Source organism: Podarcis liolepis (genome assembly GCF_965112155.1).
Source record: "Podarcis liolepis genome assembly, chromosome: 6".
Lineage (NCBI taxonomy): Eukaryota > Metazoa > Chordata > Lepidosauria > Squamata > Lacertidae > Podarcis > Podarcis liolepis.
The window spans coordinates 89,057,021-89,071,795 of NC_139559.1; the positions used below are offsets into that span (position 1 = coordinate 89,057,021).

At 48.8% G+C, this 14,775-nt stretch overlaps 1 protein-coding gene across 2 annotated transcripts; it reads left to right on the forward strand.

Annotated features, from left to right (window-relative positions):
* Positions 1–275: 275 nt before the first annotated feature.
* On the forward strand, positions 276–10,881 carry MGST3 (microsomal glutathione S-transferase 3). Of its 2 annotated transcripts, none has more exons than XM_083506891.1 (6): positions 276–379; positions 2,617–2,740; positions 5,389–5,462; positions 6,908–6,965; positions 8,054–8,126; positions 10,668–10,881. In XM_083506891.1, exons 2-6 carry the CDS (start codon positions 2,624–2,626, stop codon positions 10,775–10,777), a joined length of 432 nt encoding a protein of 143 aa, XP_083363017.1. In that variant the 5' UTR covers positions 276–379; positions 2,617–2,623; the 3' UTR covers positions 10,778–10,881. The 2 variants fall into 2 exon arrangements, with proteins under 2 accessions (XP_083363017.1, XP_083363018.1); XM_083506892.1 differs by having other exon boundaries at positions 368–376.
* The last annotated feature ends 3,894 nt before the right edge of the window (positions 10,882–14,775 follow it).

Sequence of the window (14,775 nt, forward strand, 5' to 3'; positions counted from 1 at the left end):
CAGGGGGTCACGAAGAGTCGGACACGACTAAACGACTAAACAACAACATAAACCTGAAAAACATAATATATATATTTTTTAAAAAGGCTAACTAGGCAATGCTTTTTTAAAAACCTTTATTAAATTTTATTTATACTAGGCCTAACTAGACCTAACCAGGCAATGCTAATGTTCACAGAGAGAGACAGAGATGTAGTCAAACTTTCCTCTCTCCATTGGAGAGGGCGCTCTTACGCGCTCCGCGTTTCGGAGCTGCCGCGCCCTCGGGTGGATCCGCCCCGACGTGGGATGGGCTTCGCGGGCAACCCTTCCCTCTCGGCCCGGGGCGGCGCTGCGTTTCTCGGCGTACACTTGCTGGGCGGCGGCGACGACGACGGTGGTGAGTCCGGGTCGACGGGGCGGGCGGACGGGAGGACGAGGGTCTTCGGAGCCGGGCAGAGCTTCCCGCGGCCGTGCGCCTTGCTCGGCCCTTTCCCCGGCTCTTGGGTCCGGTGGCCCCTGGCTGAGCTCGGGCGTCGCGGGCCAAGTTCCTCCCGCCCCGTCCGCCGGGGCGCTTTTGCCCTTCGCGGGCGGCTCCCAGCCCCAGGGGCGAAGCTGGCGGCTCCCGGACCTCGAGTGCGAATCCTGCCGGCTGCAAGCCGCTGCAGGTCGGGCTGAGATTGTGGCTAGGCTTGACAGCGCGTCTCTGGAAACGGCAGGGCTTGAGATCAAATAGCATAGAGATCGTAGGGGTGCAAGGGGACCCTGGGCATCATCTAGTCCAACCCCCCTGCAGGAGTATGCAGCTGTCCCATGCGGGGATCGAACCTGCAACCTTGGCGTTCTCAGCACCACACTCTCACTAACTGAGCTCAACATGCCAGAAGATGGGGCTTTTGTCCAGGGCTGGCAGGATGCTGCCAACCCCTTGCGGGGGGGGGGGCGTCCTTCAGCAGGGGGTGTCTTGACTTTCAGCCTTGTGGAATGAGCAAGGGCTGTTAGAGTAGTGCGTTGGCGGCAAGTCGGTTCCCTCGCATAATTTTGCCCCAAGCAACTGGTTTGCGATTTCCTAGTGCTGTTCCCATTTTCCAAAACCACATTCTAGGCTTTTCACATGAGCAGTTGACTCAGTGGAGGGGCTTTCTCCCCTTTGTGGCAAGCGGACGCCTCTGGAATGAAGTGTGGGCTTGACCTGATATGTTGTTGTTGCTGCTGTTTAGTCGTGTCCGACTCTTCGTGACCCCATGGACCAGAGCACGCCAGGCACTTCTGTCTTCCACTGCCTCCCGCAATTTGGTCAAACTCATGCTGGCCGCTTCGGGAACACTGTCCCACCATCTCGTCCTCTGTCGTCCCCTTCTCCTTGTGCCCTCCATCTTTCCCAACATCAGGGTCTTTTCCAGGGAGTCTTCTCTTCTCATGAGGTGGCCAAAGTATTGGAGCCTCAGCTTCAGGATCTGTCCTTCTAGTGAGCACTCAGGGCTGATTTCCTTCAGAATGGATAGGTCTGATATATCTGGGGCAAATCACGCCGCCTGCCGCCTGCTCCGGAGGACTGAGCCTTGCAAGGGAGGTGGGCACGGCAGTTGTACAGTTTAACTTGCTGGGGTGAAAGGACATCAGGTTGCAGATAAGCCGCCCCTATATGTTTGGACTTTGCACCTTAATGGCTCTTGGTGGGGCAATTTTACACAAGGTGAACCAGCTCGCTGTTGCTTTTTCTTCCGAACCAGGCCTTCAAGTCCCTGGGCCCTCAACTTTGCCCAGACTTGGCTGCCGCACAAAGTGCAATTTCCTTTGTCACTGAGACATGGTAGAGGGAAAATCCTGCAAAAAGCCCGCCTGTGGCCCAGAGCACTTTATAGCTGCCTCCTGGCATCCTTTGATCTTTGTCTTCCTCCTTTCCAGTACTTCAAGCTCAGGCGGTTCCTCTGGGCGCATTGCTGGGGTTTTCAGCCTAGGATTTTTGCTATTGTGGGAGGCAGGTGTTGCTTGCGAAAAGCCTCCCTTGAGCGTATAGATTCCAACTTCATAGGCAAGTTTGGCAGATACCCGGAGATCTGGGGTGGTTGGTTAAGACAGAGTGGAGTATCTGGCATGTTTGATGCAGGCATTTGGAGATAGAGAATGCCCGGGGAAAACATGCCAGTCGTTTGAAACTGCTTGCACCCTGGCGCATGTATGTGCTGCAACAACAGCTCTTCACTCCTCGATCCTGCAAGGACTTGTTGCAAAGGCATCGTCTATCTGATCTGAATATGCGCAGACTGACACACTAATCTAGAGTCAGGGGCAATTTGGGGAACATTAATTTTATTAACAGCCACTCAAATCAGACATTGCCCTCATGGGACTTGTTTATGGAGGAGAGATAAGATTATTGGACTCTGGAAAAGTAGCGCTGGCTCTCATTTCTGACTCCTCAACAGTAATGTTGATGGCTCTAGCTATAATAGTAGAGAAATAAACATGGTTTTCATGGGGGTCAGAAAAATGACCAGCAGCAGCATCGATAAATCTCAGGAGGGAGGGAGCTCAGTAGCAGAGGCACCACCACAGAAAAGGCCGGGCCGGGGGGGGGGTAGCGATTCTGATTCTTGGGCTTGAACTAACCTTCCCCTTTTCCCCTCTCCTCAGTGCCAAGATGGTGGTTCTCTCAAAGGAATACGGCTATGTGATTCTCACCGGTGCTGCCAGTTTCATCTTGGTAACACACCTTGCCATCAATGTGGGGAAAGCCCGGAAGAAATACAATGTTCAGGTGAGTTGCTGCATCACGACTCTGGGAAGACAAGAGTACGGACACAGCATATCCCATATAATCTGATCATTCTGCTTATTTCCTGTGGGGTCTGTTCTTCTTTTTTTCAAAGAACCATGTTTTTTCAGACCTCATGGCCAGTGGCGTGGGATTTTTCCCCTTTGCTGGCTGGAAAGTGGGTGGGTTCCCCCCCCGCCTCTTTCCTTTGGTGCGCTCTTGAGTAAGCCATGTGCAAATGGAACAATGCAGGCAGCTATCGCTACTTTCTGCCATGTGACATGCGACCTCCGTGGAACCTCCATAGTCAAAGGCAGTGTACCGCTGAGATGGCTCTTCCCTTCCTGTCCTGCTTGCAAACGTCCAAATAACACTTGGATGGCCGTTGGTGGAAACGGCCTAGATAGACCATGAATCTGTTCCAGTTCTGGTGTTTACACGCATTATGTAGGCAGGCCTTGAAGGTGGCTTGGGGTGTCCTTGACAGTAGATTTGATCTTCACATCGTAGCTTCCAACTCTCTCTGGTTTTTCAATCTGTGAGGACTTGGGCAAGGAATTTGGGAGTTGGCTTTCGCAAACGCCCACAGCTGGCAGCGCTGCACAAATGTTTCTGATCTGAAAGCTGCCGCGGAGGAATGAGCTGCAGGGTGGCTTTTGTGGTTCTCAGCTGCTAGCAGCGCTTTGGGAGCCGTTTTGCAGAGGTCTCCAAAACAGAGGAGTCTTGTTAGAGACCCTCCGCTCCAATTTGTGCACAGGAAAAACTTCCTCTCCTCTTCCTGGAAGGCTTTGGTGCCGCAGTTAGGAAGGAGGCCAGAGGGTGTGTCTGCTCTGCTCTGCATTGGTGAGTCATAAGCCCCTCTAAAAACAACTGGAGCCGGGCTTTGTGAATGGTTTCTCGTGGCTCAGGGATGGGTGGGGGACTTCAGCCACAAGACTGGCAAGACTCCTCTGCCTTGGCACTTTCGCTTCTGGGTTAGTTAACTCCTGCAAAGAGCCTTTGAAATGCACTTTGCAGGCAAACATAAAGGGAGGGGAGGGTTGCTGCTGTTGTGTTTGGGCTCTTATTCCCCCTTGTGGCGAGTGACCTGGCTTGTTTCAGCTGCTAATGTTTGCTGAACCCTACATTGGCTCCCAGTACGTTTCCGAGCACAATTCAAAGTGTTGGTGCTGACCTTTAAAGCCCTAAACGGCCTCGGCCCAGTATACCTGAAGGAGCATCTCCACCCCCATCATTCAGCCCGGACACTGAGGTCCAGCGCCGAGGGCCTTCTGGCAGTTCCCTCACTGCGAGAAGCCAAGTTACAGGGAACCAGGCAGAGGGCCTTCTCGGTAGTGGCGCCCTCCCTGTGGAACGCCCTGCCATCAGATGTCAAAGAGAACAACAACTACCAGGCTTTTAGAAGACATCTGAAGGCAGCCCTGTTTCGGGAAGCTTTTAATGTTTGATGTATTATAGTATTTTAATATTCTTTTGGAAGCCGCCCAGAGTGGCTGGGGAAGCCCAGCCAGATGGGCGGGGTATAAATAATAATAATAATAATAATAATAATAATAATAATAATAATAATAATTATTATTATTATTATTATTATTATTATTATTATTATTATTATTATTATTATTATTATTTTGCTTGGCTGCTTCCGGGTCTGGGGAAAAAGAGAGTTTCTTCCTCTGCTGCCATGGTGGGAAGGCTTGTAGCAGAAGGCAAGGGAAAGATGGCGGGAAAACAGGAAAGTCTCACACAGAAGGAGCCCACTCAGACACAAAGTTTTAATTCACCTACCTAACATGGTATGTCTATGAATGTGTGTTTCCGGCAAAGTGCAAAACAGAAGCCCAATCAGTCAGTAGCTACTATAGCTCAATTCTGTGTGTGCCCATTGGGTGTGGGAATAGAGTAACACATTGATCACTAGGTAGCACATGGAACACTTAAACGGCTCAGGACCACAATACCTCAAGGATTGCCTCTTTCCATATGAACCTACCCAGACCCCGACATCATCTTCGGAGGCCCTCCTTTGTGTGCCGCCTCCTTGAAAGGCCCGAAGGGTGGAGACACAAGAACGGGGCCTTCTCTGCAGTGGCTCCCCGTCTGTGGAATGCTCTCCCCAGGGAGGTTCGCCTGATGCCTTCATAATACACCTTTAGGTGCCAGGCAGAAATGTTCCTTTTTAACCAGGCCTTTGGCTGATCTGATTGTCATCCTATGCCCTTTTAAAATGTGGATTGCTTTTTTGTGGGGGGGCTATTGGGTTGTTGTTTTTATTTTTATTATGTGTTTTGTGGTTTTATATTTTGATTTTATTCTGTGAACCGCCCTGAGATCCCCTGGGCAGTAGTAGTAGTAGTAGTAGTAGTAATAATAATAATAATAATAATAATAATAATAATAATAATAATAATTTATTTATACCCCGCCAATCTGGCTGGGCTTCCCCATAGGGGAAGGGTATAGGGCGGTATATAAATTACAACAACAACAATAACACTTTTCTCCTCCAACTCCACAGTTGATGAGGTGTGGACATTTACTTACTTACTTTCTTTCTTTCTTTCTTTCTTTCTTTCTTTCTTTCTTTCTCTCTCTCTCTCTCTCTCTCTCTCTCTCTCTCTCCCCCTTCCCCCACTAACCTCCCTCAAAAGTACCCAAACATGTATAGCACAGACCCTGAAAATGGACATCTCTTCAACTGTATCCAGAGGGCACACCAGAACACGTGAGTAGCCCTCGGCACAAGGAGTTTAATTTTGGTTTCTTAAGTGTTTAATGCCTGGAGTGGTGCAGCTGTTTCTGTCTTGGGACACCATTCTCAGTGCAGCAATCCCTGCCGTGCTGCCTGTAGCAGCCGTGATAAAAACACTTGAGGAAATCCATATTCTAAATGCCTGTCTAGCCCCCTGCAATGCAGGAATCTCAACAAAAGCATCCCTGAGACATGGCCATCCAGCCTCTGCTTAAAAACCTCCAGGCAAGGAGAATTCAACACCTTCCAAGGGAGTCGAATGGTCCTTACCACCAGAAAGTTCCTCCTGGTGTTTAGTTGGAATCTCCTTTCTTGTAACCTGAAGCCCTGGGTTCGAGTCCTACCCTCCGAAGCAGGAAAAAACAAGCCTCTTCCCTCCTCCGTGTGTCAGCCCTTGAGATTGCCTTTTGACTGCCGAGTGTCTTGCTACGGCCAGTGGCTTGTCAGCAAAAGGCTTGTCGGAGGCAGGTGGTTCAGAAATCTGCATTGCTGGGGCACAGAGCTCATGCAACAGCCAGGAAGGTGGGTTACAGAATCCCGGGGAAATTTCCAGCTAGTGAATGAAATTTTGCTGACCTTTCCTGCTGAGAGAGAGCATGCAATTCCTACATCAATATATGTTGGGAGTGTTGGGATACTGCCAGGGAGATAAAGTCCATCATGGCCCCAAGCTGTCTGCCAGACGATCCATCGACCTCCCGTAGGCACGCAGTATCAGCAATTAGCGACATGAGTTTCTAGAAAATATCTTGCCACATTCCAGAGCTCATACACACTCTTATCAGCAGATAATGCACTCAGGAGAGCACTATTTACAAGTTTTATTCAGCGTTGATCAGTGCAAAGAAAGACATGACTGCCTGCGTCAGTGTCTCCGACACAGAGAGAAAACGAAAGCAATAGAAACATAAACATCCTGTGAACAGGACATGCGCAGACTCTCTGACTCACAAAGCCTGCTCCCTTTTAAGGTGGAACGGAAATATCCTAACAGGGAGTCCCTGTCTTTGGACCGTTGCACATCAACTGTGTACCTGCCTCGGCCTTCGTTTTCTCCCCTTTATATACGAATCCTTGATATTCCGCTCTGAACCTCCTCTTAATTTATGTGTGCACATCCCAGAGGTTGGAATGGGGAAGATATAATAAGGGATACACTGTGCAATAAGGGATACACTCCATGGTGCCCTGACAGAGCTGCAGAGGCCCGACTTTTCCCGTAACAGGAAGGCATCATTGCAAGCGTGCAAATTATTCAGGGACAGCTGTGAAATCTGCTGCCTTCTTCCTTGCAGTCTCTTGTTGAGAATGATGGTCCTGGTCTCTGACACCAGCTGGCACAAATGAGGGAGCTCATTCCAGGCCATTTAAGAACAGATACAAAGCCACAACGCACACACCTGTCTCTGTTCTTGCAGGTTAGAAGTGTATTCCTCCTTCTTATTCTTTCTTGGAGTGAGCGGAATCTACTTCCCGGTAAGTACCAAGATGAGAGACTTGGGGGTTTGTTGTGGGAGCAAAGCCCGGGTGTGACTGCGAAGCCCAAAGTACTTGATTCCATGCTATAGTTTCTCTGGAGAAGAGCTCAGGAACATCCATACAGTGTGGTGTAGTGGTTAAGAGCAGTGGACTCATAATCTGGTGAACCGGGTTCGATTCCCTGCTCCTCCACATGCAACTGCTGGGTGACCTTGGGCCAGTCACACTTCTCTGAAGTCTCTCAGCCTCACTCACCTCACAGAGTGTTTGTTGTGGGGGAGGAAGGGAAAGGAGATTGTTAGCCGCTTTGAGACTCCTTAGGGTAGTGATAAAGCGGGATATCAAATCCCAGGAGGACTCCAAAACTTGTTTACAGGAGAGTGTAATCAAGTCCAGAACAGGCAGTTGACCAATTTCCTGGACACGGGAACCACCGCTCAACTGGGTCTCTGCCTTCTCAGGACTGAGATGCCTCTTATTGGTTCCTGTTCTGCACTCCACTGTGTCCAGGCAGCTGCTCCTGATTCAAACGTTGCCATAGAATTGTTGCAAGGGACCCCAAGGGTCATCCAGCCCAACCCCCTGCAATGCAGGGATCTCAACTAAAGCATCCATGACAGATGGCCACCCAACCTCTGCTTAAAAAACGTCTAAGGAAGGAGAATACATAGCCATCCGAGGGGAGTCCGTTCCACTGTCGGAACAGCTCTCTGTGTCATCATACTGATGACCACTCCCTCCAAAACCTCTAGTGACTGCCCCCTGTTTAATAATAATAATAATAATAATAATAATAATAATAATAATAATAATAATAATATAATATATTATTTATACCCTGTCCACCTGGTTGGGCTTCCCCAGCCACTTTAGGTGGCTTCCAACACAATATTAAAATACAGTAATGTATCAAACATTAGAAGCTTCCCTAAACAGGGCTGCCTTCAGATGTCTTCTAAAAGTCATACAGACGTTAAAACCAAACTGGGGACAAAATGGAAGCTGATCTCCTCTTCCCTGTTGCACATTCATATCAGCACCAGTCCTCTCAGTTTGCAGTGACTATTTCTGCTTTTCCCCCCCAGCGGGTCACTACAGGACTCGGTGCATCTTGGATCATCGGAAGACTGCTTTACGCTTATGGCTACTACACAGGAGGTGGGTTTATGGGGCTGGTTAAACGCAATCCATTTGTCGCCTGCAGAGCTGCTCCGATTGGGCAGTTTTCCTTGGATTCCCAATTGGATCTGTTGCCAAACTCTTCCATGCACTGTGCAAGAGCTTGGAAACCAGAGCAAATAGTTGGGAATCAAGAGGAAGGGTCTATCTTATGCTTCTCCCCCCCCCCCCCATAAGCGTAGGAAGCTATGTTTAGAATGAAAATAGTGGGATTTTATCCCATTATGCCATGGGTAGGCAAACTAAGGCCCGGGGGCCGGATCCGGCCCAGTTGCCTTCTAAATCCAGCCCACAGACTGTCCGGGAATCAGTGTGTTTTTACATGAGTAGAATGTGCCCTTTTATTTAAAATGCATCTCTGGGTTATTTGTGGAGCATAGGAATTCGTTCATTTTTTATTTTTTTTCAAAATATAGTCTGGCCTCCCACAAGGTCTGAGGGACAGTGGACTGGCCCCCTGCTGAAAAAGTTTGCTGACCCCTGCTTATGCAATGCCTTAACTCCATCCTCCTTTGCCAGAAAAAGAGAAAGCCCTATACATTCTCTGGAGCACATACAGTGGTACCTCGGGTTACATACGCTTCAGGTTACAGACTCTGCTAACCCAGAAATAGTGCTTCAGGTTAAGAACTTTGCTTCAGGATGAGAACAGAAATTGTGCTCCGGTGGCGCGGCAGCAGCTGGAGGCCCCATTAGCTAAAGTCGTGCTTCAGGTTAAGAATAGTTTCAGGTTAAGTACGGACCTCCAGAACGAATTAAGTACTTAACCCGAGGTACCACTGTACTGAAGTGTTGACTCAAGTGTAGAGAAGCACGCTGATAATTTCATTGCTCTTTTTTTTGCTTTTTTTTGCAAACCGCTTTGGGGTGGTGGTGGTGGTTGTTTTACAAACAAGCAGAATATAAATTTTGGGAAATCCATAAAATAAATATTTCACGTATGGAACACTAGATGATATACGCAGGGGGTCTCAAGGTTGCACACATGCCCCCCCCTCCAAAAACACCCCGAAATCTCAAAACTACCGGACTTCTCCCCGCTTAGAATCAGCAAGGTTGCTGGTTTTTGTTTTCAAATTTATTTATTTGCAAAATGCTTATAGACCACCATCTCATGCATAACATCAAGGCAGCGTGCAACATTATTTTACAAATACATTGTTGTGGTGGTTGTCATCCGTCTGTCTTGAGAGACAGTGGAGTGCACCTTCCAGGGTGAAGTCAAACGGCTGGAGAATCACAGCGCCTGCTGTGGCTGCAGAGACTGGTAACTCGTAACTGCTGCCTCCCGCATTGTTTTTCCTACATTAGCAGTACCAAAGTGACCTCTCTGGGGTGCAAGCTTGGGCAATGTGCATGGAGGTCCTCTCTAGAAGGTGTGAGAAGGAGCAGTCTAGGAAAGCAGAAATAGTAGTTCATGAACGTGTGTCCTGCTGACATTTCGCCGCCAAAGCCTCTTTAACTTTTTGTACTGAAGCCTGTGTCTTTGATAGGGTATCTTGAAGGGGACGGTAAAAAATTAAAACCTCATGTTTTAGAGCAGGCATAGGCAAACTTCGCCCTCTAGATGTTTTTTTGAGACTACAATTCCCATCATCCCTGACCACTGGTCCTGTTGGCTAGGGATGATGGGAGTTGTAAGGTAAAGGTAAAGGTACCCCTGCCCGTACGGGCCAGTCGTGTCCGACTCTAGGGTTGTGCGCCCATCTCACTTAAGAGGCCGGGGGCCAGCGCTGTCCAGAGACACTTCCGAGTCACGTGGCCAGCGTGATGAAGCTGCTCTGGCGAGCCTGCACCAGCACAGCGCAAGGAAACGCCGTTACCTTCCCGCTATAAAGCGGTCCCTATTTATCTACTTGCACTTAAGGGTGCTTTCGAACTGCTAGGTGGGCAGGAGCTGGGACTGAATGACGGGAGCTCACCCCGCCGCGGGGATTCGAACTGCCGACCGTGCGATCGGCAAGTCCTAGGCGCTGAGGTTTTACCCACAGCGCCACCCGCGTCCCAAAACATCTGGAGGGCCAAGTTGGCCTGTGCCTGATTTAGAGGTACAAAACAACCACTGAGAAGTTTATCCTAGGTAGATTGCAGTACAGTGGACGCTTGGGTTGCAAACGTGATCCGTGCGAGATGCACGTTCGCAGCCTACAGCGTTCGCAACCCGTGTCTGCGCACATACGGGTTGCGATTTGGCGCTTCTGCGCATGCGCAAAGCGTGATTTAGCACTTCTGCACATGTGCGACTGCCGAAACCCGGAAGTAACCCGTTCTGGTACTTCCGGGTTTCGGCGGTCCGCAACCCGAAAAAACCCAATCTGAAGCGGCTGTAACCTGAGGTATGACTGTATACTGTGCATGCCAACTGCCCTTTCTCCATCCTGCACGCTTTGAAAGTTTTGGCGCCCTGGCTGGGTAGCTGAAAAGACAGGCTTCTTGGAACAAGTGAAGCTGGGATATCAGCTGCTCACCTTGCTTCTCATACCGAGAGGGAGTCGTGTGAACCTCACCTTTTCCTTACAGATCCCAAGAAACGAAACCGAGGAGTCCTCGGCTCTTTGGCGCTTCTCGGATTGGCAGGGACCACCGTTTACTCTGCTTTTGTGCATCTTGGCTGGGTATGCGATAACTAGATGACACCTCCTCTATGGCTTCCTGGGAAGCCTTTAAATCTTTCAATAATGCAATTATATTTTAATTATTAAAACAATCAAATAAAAGCCAACACTAACCATAACTGCTCTCTTTCCCTTCATTCTTGGTATGATCTGTTTGTAAGCCTTATTCCTCTCCACACCAGACACTTTCCTGTGGCCAAGAGCTCTAGCCCTGCACAGGCAGCACGTGGTAAAAACTGGTTATTTTTTTAATTATTGTTATTTATTGAATTAATATACCACCCTATACCCAGAGTTCTCAGGGCAGTTCACAGAAAAGATCACATATATATAAATTCAAAATAAAAACAATAACCCAATAACACCCCCCGAAAAAACAAATCCACATTTTAAAAGGGCATAGGATCAGGTCAACCAAAGGCCTGGTTAAAAAGGAACTCTTTTGCCTGGCACCTAAAGGTGTATAATGAAGGCGCCTGGCGAACTTCCCTGGGGAGAACATTCCACAGACGGGGGGCCACTGCAGAGAAGGCCCTGTTTTTGTGCTGCCACCCTCCGGAGCTCTCGAGGAGAAGGCACACGAGTTTGTGGTGCTTGGCAGAGGGGTGTGGAAGACCTGCCAGGGTGACCATGCCCCGTGGAATTGTATGCTTAAGAACATAAGACGAGCAGATCTAGTCCAGCAATTCTGTTCTCAGAGCGGCCAACCCGAGGCCTCTGAAAAGCCCACACGGAGCCTGTGACTGGATCAGCGCTCTCCCGCCAACTGGTTCTCGGACGTACATTGCCTCTGACATAGGTACTGCCCTCTTGAATCTCCGTGGCATCTGCCTACCTGAGTTTCCACATAGGTAAAGGTAAAGGGACCCCTGACCATTAGGTCCAGTCGTTACCGACTCTGGGGTTACGGCGCTCATCTCGCTTTACTGGCCGAGGGAGCTGGCGTACAGCTTCCGGGTCATGTGGCCAGCATGACTAAGCCGCTTCTGGCAAACCGGAGCAGCGCACAAAAACGCCATTTACCTTCCTGCCAGAGCGGTACCTATTTATTTACTTGCCCGTTGACGTGCTTTCGAACTGCTAAGTTGGCAGGAGCAGGGACCGAACAACGGGAGCTCACCCCGTCGCGGGGATTTGAACCGCCGACCTTCTGATCGGCAAGTCCTAGGCTCTGTGGTTTAACCCACAGCGCCACCCGCGTCCCTGAGTTTCCCCATAGCTGCTCTCACACTGCATAATCCAACTTGAAATTTTATGCCGATTCTTAGAGAGCAATAGACATCGTTGCTGTTCTTCAGACATGTATTGGTGGACAGCAGACTCTGTCCATGTCTGCCCTGCCAAGCCAAAATGCAGGATGCAACTTGGAAAAGATGGCTCACCCACTGCCAGTTCATTTTTGCCCGCTGCTGGCTTGAGACGGGGGACAGAGGGCAGGGGACCACTCCCAGTGTCCCGGTGAGGAGCTCTTTCCTCTCCAAAGCTGGCCTGCGGCATTTTTGTCTCCTAAACTGGCCCAAGTTGGTGGTTCCTCTAGACCTGTCCTCCTTGCCATTCATTTTAGGGTTAGGGTCTTAGCAGGGGCCACAGCATAAGAGCTAAAAGGGGGTGACTGGGAGATAAAAGGTGCAGCTGCTATAACAGGGATGGAGCCAGGTAGTGACAGGTGGTTTGGGCGAGGATGTGGAGCCTGGTTACAGAGAGCACCTTGGAGTTTGCAGCCTGTTAGTTCTGCAGTAGGGAAACAACTACCGTATTTTTTGCTCGATAAGACACACTTTTCCCCTCCTAAAAAGGAAGGGGAAATGTGTGTGCGTCTTATGGAGCGAATGCAGGCTGCGCAGCTTTCGCTAAAGCCAGGAGAGCAAGAGGGATCGGTGTGCACCGATCCCTCTTGCTCTCCTGGCTTCGCTTCGTTAGAGAGGCGCTGCGCAGCTTTCCCTCTCTGTGCAGCGCCCCTTCAGCAAAGCGGCAGCAGAAATGGAGCCCCTTCCATTTCTCCTCCCGCTTTGCTGGAGAGGCGCTGAGCAGAGTGGGAGAGAATTTTTTTTTTTCTTGTTCTCCTCTAAAACTAGGTGCGTCTTATGGTCGGGTGTGTCTTATAGAGCGAAAAATACGGTGGAAAAACCTTTCAAGTTGTTATGTACTGAAGTTCTCACCCTGGGCCAGCAGGGGGATACTGTAGATAGTTTTCACTCAGGACCACATATGCAAATAAGGGATTGAAAGTGATGTTCAGTGATTGGATAGTTACAGAAAATTTTTACTGTTGCGTTCTAGTGGTGCTCTATATAAGTAGGCTGGCTGAACCCTTCAGTTCAGTTCAGTTCTGTTCTGGCCGGTGAATAAATGAGAGCTGTTTGAAGAATCGCTGTGTCGTCTGATATGTTCACCCACAACTTAACACAAGCTAAGCAGAAACCACCTGCCTCTGCCTCCTTTTTGAGCTTGCATTCCTCCCCTCCATTGTGTTGAGGGCCCTGAACATGGAACTCCAGTGTTTTTCAGACAAGACCCTGATACCTAGGGATCTGACATTCACCAGGCACAGCCGAAGTGTGCAGAATTGTGCATTGGGGGGGGGGGCAGTAACTTTGCAAAATCTAGGTTGCTCCAGCCAAAACCTCCTCATGCCCAGGCTTGGCGGTGTGTGTGTGTGTGTGTGAGAGAGAGAGAGAGAGAGAGAGAGAATAGTCTACACATACTTCAGAGTAAGCCCAGTGAAACACAAAAAGGCCCTACTCAACAAGAAGGCATAGAATTGAGGCTGTGCCTTTTATTACACAGCAGGCAACACTGGACTGTTGACAGTGGCACCCGTACCATATTTTATTTTACATATTTTCCATTGTGGTGTGAGTTGGCACTTAGGGTAGTGCCATCTGAATTAGGGTTTAGCTATGATTCACTCACTCCACATTCAGCCCAGCTTTGAGGCGGACTTGCAGTTTTCCTTTGAGCAAAGGGGAAATGAGCAGCAAACCATGTAAGAGGGCTATCCAACTACACTGAACTTTGATTCAAGTGTTGTTGTTGTTGTTATATTTATTACTATTATTATTATTATTATTATTATTATTATTATTATTGAATTTCTAAATGAAGCTGTGAACTTTTCCCTTTTCTTGCGAGGAGTCCTATTCGGAATAAGGGAATTTCCCTTTTAAAAAGGGAAATGGTGACAGCTATGTTTCTATATTGCCCTATACCTAGAGGTCTCAGGGCGGTTCACAGAAAAGATCAATATAAAAACCACTATATGTGGGTGTGGGTGTGTGTAATCAAAATAAAAACAGCAACCCAATAACACTCCCCTATGCTTGCCTCTCATGTGTGGTATTATATCCGCAACTGTCTTTGAAGACTGGAAACTTCATCTGATGCAGAATTCAGCAGCCACGTTGCTCACGGTTGCAAGACGGTTTTGAGCATATTACACCAGTCCTGGTCCAACTGCACCAGCTACCAATTAGTTTCCCGGCCCAGTTCAAAGTGCTGGGTTTGACCTATATATGGCTCAGCACCGCAACACCTCAAGGACCGCCTCTTTCCATATGAAGCTACCTGGACCCTGAGATCATCCTCTGAGGCCCTTCTTCGTGTGCCTCTGATGTAAAAATTTAGCTTTTGCTGCCCAGCTCCCCATTGGACTCTGCGCCTCCTATGTCCATGATCAGTCAGAGAAGAATAGATGGAGGCAGGATCCAGTGGAAAGCAAGGCAGGAAACTTATTTTTCTGTTGCAACAGAGTTCGCTCCCCTCCTTGCAAGGAGGGACAGATCCTGAACAAAAGTGTGCAGGAACCTTTATTTTTATTTTTTTAAAAAATAATTTTTATTGATTTTTACATGTATACTTCTTCTAACAATATACCTTTAACAATTTTAAGACTCTTGACATTGCCCAACTCCCTAAGCCAAAGACCACCCCATAAATCATCATATATGTACTGTATACAGTATACATATTTATTAAATTTGTGGAGCGCCCTCCATCCGAAGAGCGCCCCCTGC

Bases quoted from the DNA above. Each gene is read 5' to 3' on its own strand.
- MGST3 (XM_083506891.1), top strand. From the start codon at position 2,624: ATGGTGGTTCTCTCAAAGGAATACGGCTATGTGATTCTCACCGGTGCT. The intron at 5,463-6,907 runs GTGAGTAGCCCT...CTGTTCTTGCAG, and splicing joins CAGAGGGCACACCAGAACAC to GTTAGAAGTGTATTCCTCCT. The intron at 8,127-10,667 runs GTGGGTTTATGG...TTTTCCTTACAG, and splicing joins TTATGGCTACTACACAGGAG to ATCCCAAGAAACGAAACCGA.